We start from the raw sequence: 12,955 nt of genomic DNA on the forward strand, positions 1-12,955 counted from the left end.
GGAAGACCCAGGACACGCTGGAGGGACTATGTCTCTTGGCTGGCCTGGGAACGCCTTGGCATTCCCCCGGAGGAGCTGGAGGAAGTGTCTGGAGAGAGGGAAGTCTGGGCATCTTTGCTTAGACTGCTGCCCCCGCGACCCGGTCCCGGACAAGCGGAGGAAAATGGATGGATGGATGGACGTACAGGTCTCTATTTTTAAGCACTCTATTTTTATTCTATTTTTATCTAGTTTCCAAATGAACATTCCTTTGTCTGTCTGCATTGTTTGCTGCCTGGTTATACTGTTTATTTTGTTATACTATACAGCCTTATGTTGCTGTACTGTTTACTTGCCCCTTGCTGTTACCTTGCATGGAGATATGTACATACACATTGAGAGCCGCTGAACCAGACTCAAAATGGATGGATGGATGGATGCATATTTTTCAAGGTATCGTATGAAAGTTGGAAATTCCAGTATCATGATGACACTAATCCATACAGATGAATCCATACTGCTGTTTCCTCTTGTAGGAAAACGACTCTGCTCAGGGGATAACAGTGACTCATCTACAACAACCAAAACACCATGTTACAAAGGAAACCAAACAGAAAACAATTTTGAGTTTGCCTTTTTTTCCCAGCTAGATGAAAATGTCTCTTATTGACTCAGACGTCTTTCATACAGGAAATGTGAATAACTCAGAATTAGACAGAATCAACATGATTGGGGGGCGGCTGATAGCTTAGGAGGTAAGAACAGGTCGTTTCCTAACCGGAGAATTAGAGGTTCGATTCCTCACTTCATCCCAACTGTAAAGCAAGTCATCACTCTAATGTAATAATTTACAATTTGGGGACTTGCTTTGTGCTCCTGTAAGGACAATAAATCCCCACAACATGACTATGTAAATGTACTTAATCTAACCTTAAACCAAGCCATCCAAGTTTCCCAAAATTCAGTGATTTACTCTGTGGGGACCAGCATTTGGTCCCCATGAAGAAATCCCCACAGTATTAGTGGGCTCTGTGTTTTGGGTCCCCACAAATGTGGAAAAAAAAGGCCACACACACACATACCCTTTCTCACATGCACATTTTCTCTCTCTCTTTATGGAGTTGATCAATTGACATTTATATCAATATAATTAATTTCCATCCCTAATCATGTCTGATCACCTAATTACCAAGGCATGGCAGTGTCTGAATTGGGTGAGGAGTTCTGCTCAGAGAAAGTATTCACTCTAGTGTATCCTAAGGTTCAGTGCTGGATCTAATTCTTTTCTGCCTGTACACTGCTGCCATCAGGCTCTATCACATGCAAACATCGTGCCAGTTTCGTGCCACTGATACAGAGGTGACATACAGTACTGTATATCTTATCTTCCTCTTGTGAGTGGAACCCTGTCTACAACTTTGGAAATTCGATATTAGAAATTAGTGATTGTCATCATTACATACAGATGGGTGACAAATTATAGGGAAAACATGATCAAATGAGTGGTCTCTTCCAGGATGACAATGCTCCCATCACTGAATGGTTAACTGAGGATGAAAATGCTGTCAATCATATGCTGTGGCCTTCACAGTCACCAGATCTCAACCCAGTTAGATACTGGTGCCATGTGTTAGATAGCGTCTCCATCACCATCATCAAAACACCACATGAGGGAATGTCTTGTGGAAAAATGGTGGCCAGACATTTGTCAACTTTTGTTTTGTTTTTGTCTGCAAGCCTAAAAGGTTAGTCACCCTACCCCCAGGCCATCACCCTGGGGGGGAAGCTTGCTGTGACCAAGGTTAATTTTTCCATGCTGATGTGTCTTGTGTCCTTTACCCTTGCATATTCGATCTTGAGTGTACAGCAACCAGCATAGATGTCAGCTCCATTCAGAGCCGCTTTGGCCTTCTGAGCACACTGAACCGACTCAAACCTGGAGAAGCACTGTTAAGGAGAGAACACTGTATATCCCTACACAGAGAAATACACAGCATGTAAAGACACACATGTTCCCATATTCAGTAAGGATACTCCACCATGGCCTGGATGCCATTTCGTTTAAAGATGACGATCCTCAGCACACTGCCGATAGGGTTACACACTGTATACAGAACATCCTGGACCAAAATGGAAAAAAGACAGAAATTCAACACAATCTAAAAGTACGTCTTATTATGCATGAAGCGCAGGTCTCAGCCACTGTGCATTTCATGAATGCCATAAAGGTACCGTAGTGGTAAAACAGAAGCAAAATAATAATCACCTTTATTTGGCCAAGTATGTTATACACAAGGAATTTGTTTCCGGTACAGAACCGAGGCAGCCATCTGCGGCACCAACTCACATCGATGGCTCTAACCATCGGGGGCAACTTGGGGGCTCAGTGTCTTGCCCAAGGACACTTCAACATTGTGACTGCAGGCACTGAGATTCAAACCTCCAACCCTCCAGTTTAGAGACAACTACTCTACCCACTGAACCACAGTCACCCACAAAACTCCATGCTGATACCACTTCAGCTCTTTCACAACTCATATTATTGAAAAAATTAGAGTAGGGTAGAGGAGAGAGAAAAGAAAAGCAACCAGACACAACAAACAATCAAACAATAATGATGCTAAAACAAGTAACCTTGTGTTTTGGTCAATACATTTGGATCAACTGACAAAGAACCTCTATTTTCTTTATAAAAATGTCACTGTAACAGCAAGAAATTTCTGCCAAAGAATTTTTTATTATTATTTTGGACTGGTTAAAACATGCCATAATTGGTATCACAAATTGTATGTATGAATAAAATGTTGTCACCAATACTGTAGTTGATATTACTAAGTAAGTGTTCATCTAATGAACATCTTGCAAAATTATAAAATGTAAAAACATGAATTCTGATCAGCTTTGGGTTGTTCACATGTCTATGAAAAGTTCAGATCTGAGTCACCTGAAGAGAAAATCTGGGATTTGAGTCAACTCAGCAGGTGATGTGAAGATACCTTTAATTTGTCTGTTTCAGATTGTTGTGATCATCATAGCTTTTGTGCTCTTCAGCCTCAGCTTTTTTGCCATGTCTCTGTTCCTGGTTTCCCTGCGTTAACCTGTTTGGTTTGAATTCACCTGTGTTTGCAGGATTTTCCCTACCATAACGAGGCGTAATGCACAGTGCCTAAGTGTTTCTGTGGAGCACCTAAGCCAAATGAATGTAAAAAGGCGACATATCAGAATGAATGTAAAAACAATGGTGAGTTAGATCAATGAAAAATAGCAGATGACTTGATCTCAAAATGTAACATAAGCTGGAAACAGTAATGACCTGTCAATCAACAAACGGTGTTTGAACATCGTTTGTGATTGGTGTGTGACAGCATCGCTGAGCTATTCAAACAGCCGATTGGATATTTCTCTGTACCCTCAACTCATTATTATTCACCCAAATGCCAAACAATCTAGCTCCCAAATGATCAGATGGATTTCTGGCATGTCAGAAATTTGGTCGGCTGTCTTGCAGGTCTACAGTTGGATGTTAGTTCAGTGCACTTGTGTGAATACAAAGACAACAACATAACATGGCACAGATGATATATCACATTTTGTGGGAAGAATCAACTGAAACAAGGCCATAATATATTTATATACAGCATATGGACGAGGCTAATCGAGCTCTGGCTGCACTGCATAATATGTCATCAGAACAGCATCATAACCAACAGCAACAGGAGAAATACCGACACCACTGTACAAACCTTTATCAGAGTTGGAAACTAACACACCCGCACCAGGGTTCTGTTTAAACATGTGAGCAGTGCAGTGTGCCAGACAGTGAACGAACAGCGGGAGCAGTGAGTCGTGGTTTCTGGCTGTGCGAGAGGGTCAATTAAAATATTAAGCCTGAGTTCACACATTGTACACAATCAAACAACAACAACAACAATACTTTTTAATACTTTTTTCCGTTGTATTTTAGTTTTACTCCTGTGCTGTGATTCTGGTAATCATTGCTGTTGCTACTGGATACCTGAATTTCCCTCGGATTCAATAAAGTATCTATCTACTTTACCTGCCTGCCTGGCTGAGTCTGCATTTGGGTATTCCCTCCCTGCCTGGTGTTTCAACACCGTGTGTGACAACAGTATGTTAGACTTCTTGCTGTTTTTTCTACATTCCAGGCAGCCACTGAAAATCAACCAGTAGAGACTCGAACCTAGCTCTAGATCAATCCATTACAACATACAATTACAGAATCAATTAAATGTGATTGTATAGCACCTTTCATACAGGTCATGCAATTGAAAGTGCTTTAGAGATCACTGAAAAGCTGATAAAATCATGGGCTGGCTATGACACCGCCATGCATGAGTATGGACAATACAAATGTGTAGGTGCATGTATGTGTGTGTTTACCGTGGTTATAGGGTAGAGGGGGTTCTGTATGGACAGCAGGAGGACCTTGTTGCCACTGTTGGGGTTGTCGGCGTGGGTTGGCCTCGTGATCCTCTTGGATGTGGAATAATTAAAGTATGCCTGTTGCCCTGATGAACAGATTGATTAAATCATATGAATACAAACATTATGCTACATACAAGCTTAGGTAACAAATAAATCTCATCAGTAAATCTTCACAATGAAAAACTGGGAAACAAACCTGCGATATATACAGGCTCCTTGGCTCCACAGGACACACAGCGGTCAGCGCTCTCCACTGCAGAGAACTCTACCAGCGCCTGACGTTTGAATGGCATCATCATCACATAACTGTGAACATATTTGCACACAAACATGAAGTTAGTATATACACATGAGGTTGATTTAAAACTTCCACCTAACAGCCTTTCATTGGACACATCACCTCCTCTGCCAGTATACTATAGCTCCTCCCTTCTTTGGCAACATGTCAGAACAGCTGATCTAGTTTCAGTCCTCAGTACTCAATTCTAAAGAGATCTAGATAGACATGAAAAGTTTTTGTGTTGCTCTTACATTAACTGTGAACCAAGGGCACAGAGTTTCCCAACCCCAGTCAAAGAAAAAAGGAGTTTAAACTATATCTCAATCTCATCTAGCCTGGGAATGCCTTGGGGTTCCCCAGGAAGACTTGGAAAGCATTGCTGGAGAGAGGGATGTCTGAGTGGCCATGCTAGACCTGCTGTCCCCGTGACCCGAGCTCAGATAAGCGGAAGAAAACAGACGGAGGGAATGGAATGCCTTAATAAAGTTGATGATGAAACAACATGCATGCAAAAGCCTATAACAGACTAGACAAATCAGTGCAATAAGACAATACCTGTACACTGTACTGTATGTGTGCCCGTGTGTTTGCAGTGTTTTCCCCTGCAGTTCAGTTCAGGTGAATGAGCAGTTAATGAATACTGCATCCTTCCGGGAGTGTAAATAATGAAGGAGTAGTAGTTTAGAGTGGAAACCGTGGTATCACCAAATGGTCCATTCAATTATTCAGTATCTGTAACTACAGTATGTTTACTCTGACACTCATTGTATTTTATTAAACCAGATCCCTTGGCCTTGGTCATCATTTATACTTCATTTCCCCCATAAACATTTACCCTAGTTCAAATGTGATTTATCTTTGTTTAGCTATTGACTCAGAGTTTGAAAACATTGGTTCAGCAACTTGTGTAAGAAACTACAATTTGACCCAGATTCCAAAGTAATTATTGACCAAAGCACTAGAAAGAGCACCTCAGCAGCTTTCAGCCCACGTCATATAATCTTTTTAAACCTTTTCAATCTGCCTACAAAGCCCGTCACTCCGCAGAAACTGCACTAATGTGTTAAATAATCTACTGCTCACTGGCTATACTCCCAAACCTGACTGGCACAATGCCAGTTCATGCTGGAAGGGTGTGGTCTCCATTACATTTAACTACACCATGTAACCAGTGACATATCAGCATGGCCAACTGGAGCACAGCTACTGTATACGTCATCTCTCTGGCCTGGCTCTCGCATGGTTAAATTCTGAGTTATATGAAAGAACAGTGTGTGTTCTATAATAAAACTTGAAGTATTTTCTGATGTGAAGTACCCCAGAGCTCTGTTCTTTGCCCTTCAACTCTTTCTTCCCACCGCTCGTACTGATGTTGTTTTTCAAGTTTAAAATGGACTGGAACCTCTATACGTCCATGATCTGATACTGTGGTACACACCAGCAAGATCACTTTGGTCATCAAATCTGTTTTTATTAGGCACTAAAGTCCAGGCACAAACACTAGGGTGATAGTGCTTTTGCTGTAGTGGCTCCTAAACTATTGAATAATTTACCTCTCAATGTTAGATAGTGATGGCTGTCTGACACCGAGGCTCCGATACGAGCTTCAAACTCAAAGAGACATTTTCCGTGAACCACTGCTTCGAAGCCTGCTTTGTTGCCCGAGAAAGACACGTGACCGATGACGTCCAAGGCAGAAACTGCTTCAGTCCCTGGAGTGAATCCTGTGACTGGTTCAAACAGTCGATACTGCTTCATAATGCCAGACATTGCTGCGCAGCAGGTTCGTAGGCGCATAAAAGCACTATATAGGCACCCAAAATGATGCACAACATGTGGGTTTGTCATTGTAGTAGGTGTGTGTGTAGTTGCTGTCGTTATTATAATTGCTGACTTTGTTTGATCACCATCATGGAGCATTCACATAATTCAGACATTGTTTTGCTGTTTCCTATTTCACCACTAGTTGTCACTGAAACAAACCTTTGAATGAATGAACTGATGTTTGATACAACTGATGAAGTGTTTCGATACTGGTTCACTGCAACATTTGGACATCACTACTGGCCATGGACCTGGCAGTTTTTAAATATCTACTTAAGACTTATACTGTCAGAGTTCAGGCTAGGGGAGGACCCAAATGCAGACACAAACTGATGTTCGGTAACAAGCAAGGTTTAAGATGAGCAACACGAAACAAAAAGACAAACAGATCAAGAGCCCAACCTGACAAAATGCAGCACAACAGCATCTTAAGAAAACCTAGAGAAATGCATTTCCTGTCATAAATGCATGTGGATGCTGATATGCTGAAAGATCATCCTGAAAATGCCAGAAATCAATTGCTGAAGGATGAGAAGAAATGGCTGAAGTTCTTTGTTAAAATAGTTGAGAGGAAATGGCCGAAGTTCTTTGTTGAATAATCTGAAGGATGAGATGCAGTAAATACAAGTAGGAATGTCCTTGAAGAGCTGAACATTTTGATACCTGAATGGCTTTTCTAGCTGAAAGTAGGCTGAAATTAATAAGATGTGAAACTATTCCATTTGGTTGCCACAAAGCACGTAAAACAAGTGAAGTGCCATGTCACAATTACGCTGCATTTTATGGACCACCAGATGGCACTCCTGGACTGTGTCATTGACTCAGCACCTGAATGGCCTGTATAGCTGAAAGTATGCTGGACTTATAAAGTGCCAAAAAAATGAACAGATGATCTCAGAATAATCAGGAGAACATTGTGTGGATGCTTTACGGCATCCACACAATAACTAAACAGCACCATCAGGGAGCGAATACAATGAAACTGAAAAGATGTAGTGAGACTAATGAACCAAAGGGGAACAAAGATCACAACAAACCAAGAACCAAAAGTAGTAAGTAACAATCCAAGTCATTAAAGGCCACAGATGAGGCACAAGGGGAAGAGTCAAAGAACACACAAGAAATAATCACAATGAGAGCAGTACAACAGGAACAATGCAAGGTATGGTGCACAGATGAACAGCAAACTAACTGAGGGAAGTGAGGAGAATAAATATGAAGGCAATGAGTGGTAATCAATGGCAGGACTAAATCTGGGGCAAATGAGATGACATGGAACAGGAAATTCTTTCAAAATAAAAGAACAGAACAGGAAGTAGGCCCAAACCATGACATTCTCCATGGTTTTTAAACCTTACTGGAGTCTGATATTCTCTGTTTGAGCTAGCTAGCTTAGCTTTAGCCAAAACAATGTTTATAGTTGTGTTTGTTGCCTCAAGTGTAGTTAGTGTTTTAAATATATGAATCAATAAATTTATGAGAATGATTACTTTTGGATATTTCATGTCCTGCTTTGCTCATCGTCCCGCTGCAATGCAAACTCTGACTACAAAACTTATATGCATTCAGCATAGCAGTTGCCAGGGGTGAGCTCGTATTAATGCAACACTCAGCCCTGGCCACTGCCCAAAACACCGGCCCCTTACGGCCTATCCAGCAGGTGGTGGGCCCACCAGTGAGTTATAACCATGTTATGGTTTTGGGCCGAGCCGGGCCAGGCCCCGTGGGTTTAGGCCTGACCACCAGGTGCTCGCATGCAAGCCCCTCCCCCAGGCCTGGCACCAGGGTTGGGCCCCGGTGACCCCATACCGGGCAGTGTAAACAAGAGCCTTGATTTTTTTTTATTCATCATAAGTAGCCTATGAACTGCCCTTTGTCTGGTCTGTCACCCAGGACCTGTTTGCCATGAGAGACCCTACCAGGGACATATAGCTCCTGGGATTATTCAGGCACCCAAACCCCTCCACCGCATTAAGGTGTCAGTTCCAGGGAACGCCTTGGGGTTCCTCCTGAGGAGCTAGAGGAGGTGTGTGGGGAGAGGGAAGTCTGGGGGGCTCTGCTCAGACTACTGCCCCCCGTGACCCAGTCTCGGATAAAGCGGACGAAGATGGATGGATGGATATTTTTTCCTCAACAATAACATCAAGCCTGTCATGATCCTGCGCCGTCAGCTTCTGGTCCTGCTTTTATTCTGACACAACTTCCTGTCCCTAGCTCACCCTAATTGCTTCTCCTCCTCCTAAATACTTCGCGGGTCCCGGAATCGACATGCATTGTGTGAGATGTAGTTTATGGTCAGTGTACGTTTTCAATTAGTATAGACTTTTATTTTAAGACAACCATACACATTTTAAGCTTTTAAGGGCCACATAAAATGATCCGGTGGGCCGCATTCAGCCCACGGGCCTTAAGTTTGACACATATGCACTAGGGAGTCATACCTGTATGGTTTTGACAAGACTACTGAATGATAACTGATCAGTGGCTCAGCTATGACCCAGGTTAAGTGAAGTGGCAAAACTGTTCTGTTGGTGTGAATATGTTCTCTCTTTCTGTACAGATGTGTCAGCTCCATGATCGACTGCTCAATACAGTTGGGCAATCATCTGTGTTTTCATGACACACAAAAAGCAGCTCTTTAGTGAATAGTTGGAAAAAAAATTTAAGCCAACTGTCAATTATTACTGGCATACAGCTTCTCAAGTGGATTTCAGGCTTCGGCTTGAGATGTGAGCCAGCCTCCATAAGTAGACCCGCACTTAGAAATAGCAAAGCAGAGAAAAGAGCAATTGTTACACCTGGCTCAAGAACCCAGTGGACACACACCTTCCTGCAACAGCAACATGCATATGGAGAATGAAGATGCAGGCTCAGACTGTGCAAGCACATTTCAGTGCACAGGATCAGATGGAATGGGGAGCACAAACAGGTTACTAATCACCAAACCACACAAGCCTGACCTGTCTCTCCATGCTGTACACTAACTCTTATCAAATGCATGTTGGGATACATGCAAGCTCCAGACCCTCATAACCAAAGAACAGGATAAGCAGTTTAGAGATTGGATGAATAGATATAAGACTCAGTTGCTTTGTCTCTCTCTCACACAGTGGTCGCTCTCTCACCATATGGGTCCAAACTTCTCCAGGGCATCTATCAGGTCTGCTTCCACCACAGCTTCACAAAGACCCCTAACGTGGACCACAGGACTGGGAGAGATACGATGGGAGTCTTCACCGTTATCCTGCAACACACACAGTCAACCACAGTTACACACTATGGCTATGTTTAAATTAGACTGCAGCTTGCTGCATTTACACACTAAAGACTAAAGACAGAGGTACGTGGCCTAAAAAAAAGAAAAAGAAAGAAAAAGCATCATGTTGGAGTTGAAACAGGTTAAAACTTCATCCAAATTAAAATGTAACATCATACAGCAAATTGTTGCAGTACCAATCCAATGCAAGTGCACATTCCTGGTAGTTTACTCAGTAACACGAACAGCTTCATATTATAGTTTCCATTGCAACTGTCAAGACAAAAGATTTATTCATGTCACAGTGATAACTTTGCGGAGTTGTACGGTACAGTTTCATAGTATTTAGTATCGGACAAATCTTCAAACCAAGTAATCTGGCACAAATATATCCACTGGTGTTTCTGTTTTTTTGTACTACAGTACTGTTTCCTGTCTGAAGACCTGCTCTGTCACCAGCAGAAGAATAACAAAAGACCACATTTATTTTTATCTTATTTATCTTTTAGTCAACAGCAGTACAAACAGTTTCACACATGTACAAGCTGTAGCCACTGTGTAATGCTCTAATTTAAAGATGGAGTAGAATCTCTCAGAAACATTGATTGCCTTGTTTATCAAATCCATGACACCAAAAATTCAGGCTGTTCTTGGGGCAAAGTGGATGGGTCCAAATTTTAGAAAGATATATTTAATCAAGTGTATATAATTGATTAATTAATTATAAATTCTACAGTATATATACTGCTCCAGTGTTAGCAGTGCAAAAACAGCTTTGGAAAACCCCTTTTCAGTCTGGTTGCTAATAATATTCCTCAGACCCACTGCTTCAGTGCACGTGACACTGGTGCCAAATCTTTGCTGGATGAGTTCTATGCAAAAATGAAAAACCTCCTACCTGTCAGCTACTACACATTCAACCTGTCAGCTTGGACTTAATGAACAAAACAATCTCATAATGTCTGAAGCAGTTCCAAATCTCACACTGTTTCAACTTGAATAAATAAAGACTGATACAGTAACAAGCAGAAAATCTGCGTCACTAAAGAGCAGCAGTACTGGCAAAATGCCATCTTGCAACACAATAGGTCTTTTTTGACTGTCAGTTATAAACATGGAGTATTCTTCAGGACTCAAAATCGGGACATGGAAGAGACAAGGGAGGGAGAGAGAGAGAGAGAATATGTGAGAAAGTTCTAGTCAAATTGGCACTTGTCCCTAATTTTGTCTTCTTATTTCACATGGTTGCTGCACAGTAATCAAAACTGAATGTAAGATTTTTCAGACCTTTTCAAGACATAACACAGGTGTAGCATGTGTAACCATTTTTCATTCAAATCAAAGGATCAAATATCACACAGATATCATCATGTAGCCCATGCACAATACATGCAACAGTTCTACAGAAAATCTTAGCCCATGATAGTTATAGTGTTCAATTTTTGTTTAAACTAGAGAGGGGTTAATTACCTCCGCCAAGGAGGTTATGTTTTGGTTCAGTGTGTGTGTGTTTGTTTGTTGGTCAGCAGGATTACGGACAAACGGTGGGATGGGTCATCAGCATACTTGGTACAGACATTAGTGGGGACCAGCTGTAGAATGAGCTTTTATCTGAAAACGGTCAAAGGTCAAGGTCACAAAAAATAAAATTAAAAAAAATCCAAAAAAAATTCCCATCTTTAACATGGGGCAACATTTTTAAAGATTCATGCCCATCAAAATGTATAAAAATCATTTGAAATTTGACACACATATGTAAGATACCAATGTCTATCACCAGACCAAATTTCATCCAGATCTGATCTGGATTCTGGAGCTGACAGCGATCTAAAATTAACATTGAAAACCCCATTTAACACATACTGTAGCCTACTCTATGTTAGAACAAATTTCTACCACCAGTGTGTCAGCATTCATAGATAAAAAATAAACAATTTAACATCCGGTAGGTTAACTAATTAAAATGCATGTTATTTTGTTATGATGTGTTTGTAAGTGTGGCCCCACATTTGAGAGTAAATGCTCACGCTAATAAGGTAAACAAAAGAGTCTTCTGCCTGTTGGTGTCCACATTCCGACTGTCCCCTGTACAAGTTTGGTCAAGGCAGTGCCTTTGACAAATGATGTCAGTATCCAGTGCAGCAAAAGCTAAACCAGATCCAACTTTTTTGCCAAACGGGACTGCACTGTTTTGCCAGAGCACTCTGCAGTGCTGGTGCCGGCTGCGGTGAACGCAATCCCTCATAGAAAATAATGGAGTGTTTTTCACCTTCGAAACTCAGTCTGAACACAGGCTAAGCATCATGTTGTCATTTATTGTTCATTTAACTGTAAACTAAAACAGCAATACTATGTCTCAACTCATCTTTCCAACATTAAATAATGTTTGACAGAATGAAAATCTCTGAACCACCTATTAATGATCACTCATGTATGTGTACTTATACTGCCACAGTAGTACTCCTGCATCCTATAATGGTGAGACAGTGAGCTAACAGTGTGGCTGAAAATGATAGATGCACATATACATCCTTCTACTTGAGTCAAAAAACTGATCACTTCTCTATTTATTCTGTTGGTTAATTATCTTAGCACATGATGCCTGTACAGTACACCGTGAGGACCAGTTTGAATTTTATACCATGAGAGTAAGGACATTTTGGACAGTCCTCACTTTACATTCAAATGGCTGTTTGAGGGTTACATTTTGGCTCTGGGACTAAGGTTAGAATCAGGTTTAGGTTAGGGTGAAGGTTGGGATTAGGTAGGCCCTCACAAAGTTAGTTGTACAGACATGAGTGTGGGTGTGTGCATACATACCTGACTGTGTGAAACTAGACTACATGCATGTAATGTTGATTACACAACAAGGTGATACTACCTTCACTGCGGACTGCGTGTGTGACTGAATGCACCACTTCATGCTATAAAAGTGTAACAGTGAGAAGGGAAACAAAGTGTGGTTGAAAATGATAGCTACATATATACATTACATCTTTACCATTCAGCCAAAATAAGGTCACTTCTCTGTGTATTCTGTTGGCTATTTATCTTTGAACATGATACCTGTCCAATGTCTCTCTAGCTAAAAAACTTAGAAAAAACTCAACTTGACTAGATTTTTAGGTCGAAGACATTTCACCTCTCATCCAAGAGGCTTCATCAGTTCT

The 12,955-nt window shown here is 41.3% G+C and overlaps 1 protein-coding gene across 1 annotated transcript in view; it reads right to left on the reverse strand.

Moving 5' to 3' along the window:
* LOC109964329 (heterogeneous nuclear ribonucleoprotein L-like) overlaps positions 1-12,955 on the reverse strand; it is a 46,198-nt gene that overhangs the window by 22,467 nt on the left and 10,776 nt on the right. Inside the window, exons 2-6 of the mRNA XM_020607550.1 lie at positions 9,655-9,773; positions 4,622-4,731; positions 4,381-4,508; positions 2,014-2,099; positions 1,819-1,915 (exon numbers count right to left, since the gene is read on the reverse strand). Coding sequence (XP_020463206.1) covers positions 1,819-1,915; positions 2,014-2,099; positions 4,381-4,508; positions 4,622-4,731; positions 9,655-9,773 — 540 coding nt within the window. The remainder of the gene's footprint in view (positions 1-1,818; positions 1,916-2,013; positions 2,100-4,380; positions 4,509-4,621; positions 4,732-9,654; positions 9,774-12,955) is intronic.

Source organism: Monopterus albus, unplaced genomic scaffold (assembly GCF_001952655.1).
Source record: "Monopterus albus unplaced genomic scaffold, M_albus_1.0 scaffold87.1, whole genome shotgun sequence".
In the NCBI taxonomy this organism is placed as follows: Eukaryota; Metazoa; Chordata; class Actinopteri; order Synbranchiformes; family Synbranchidae; genus Monopterus; species Monopterus albus.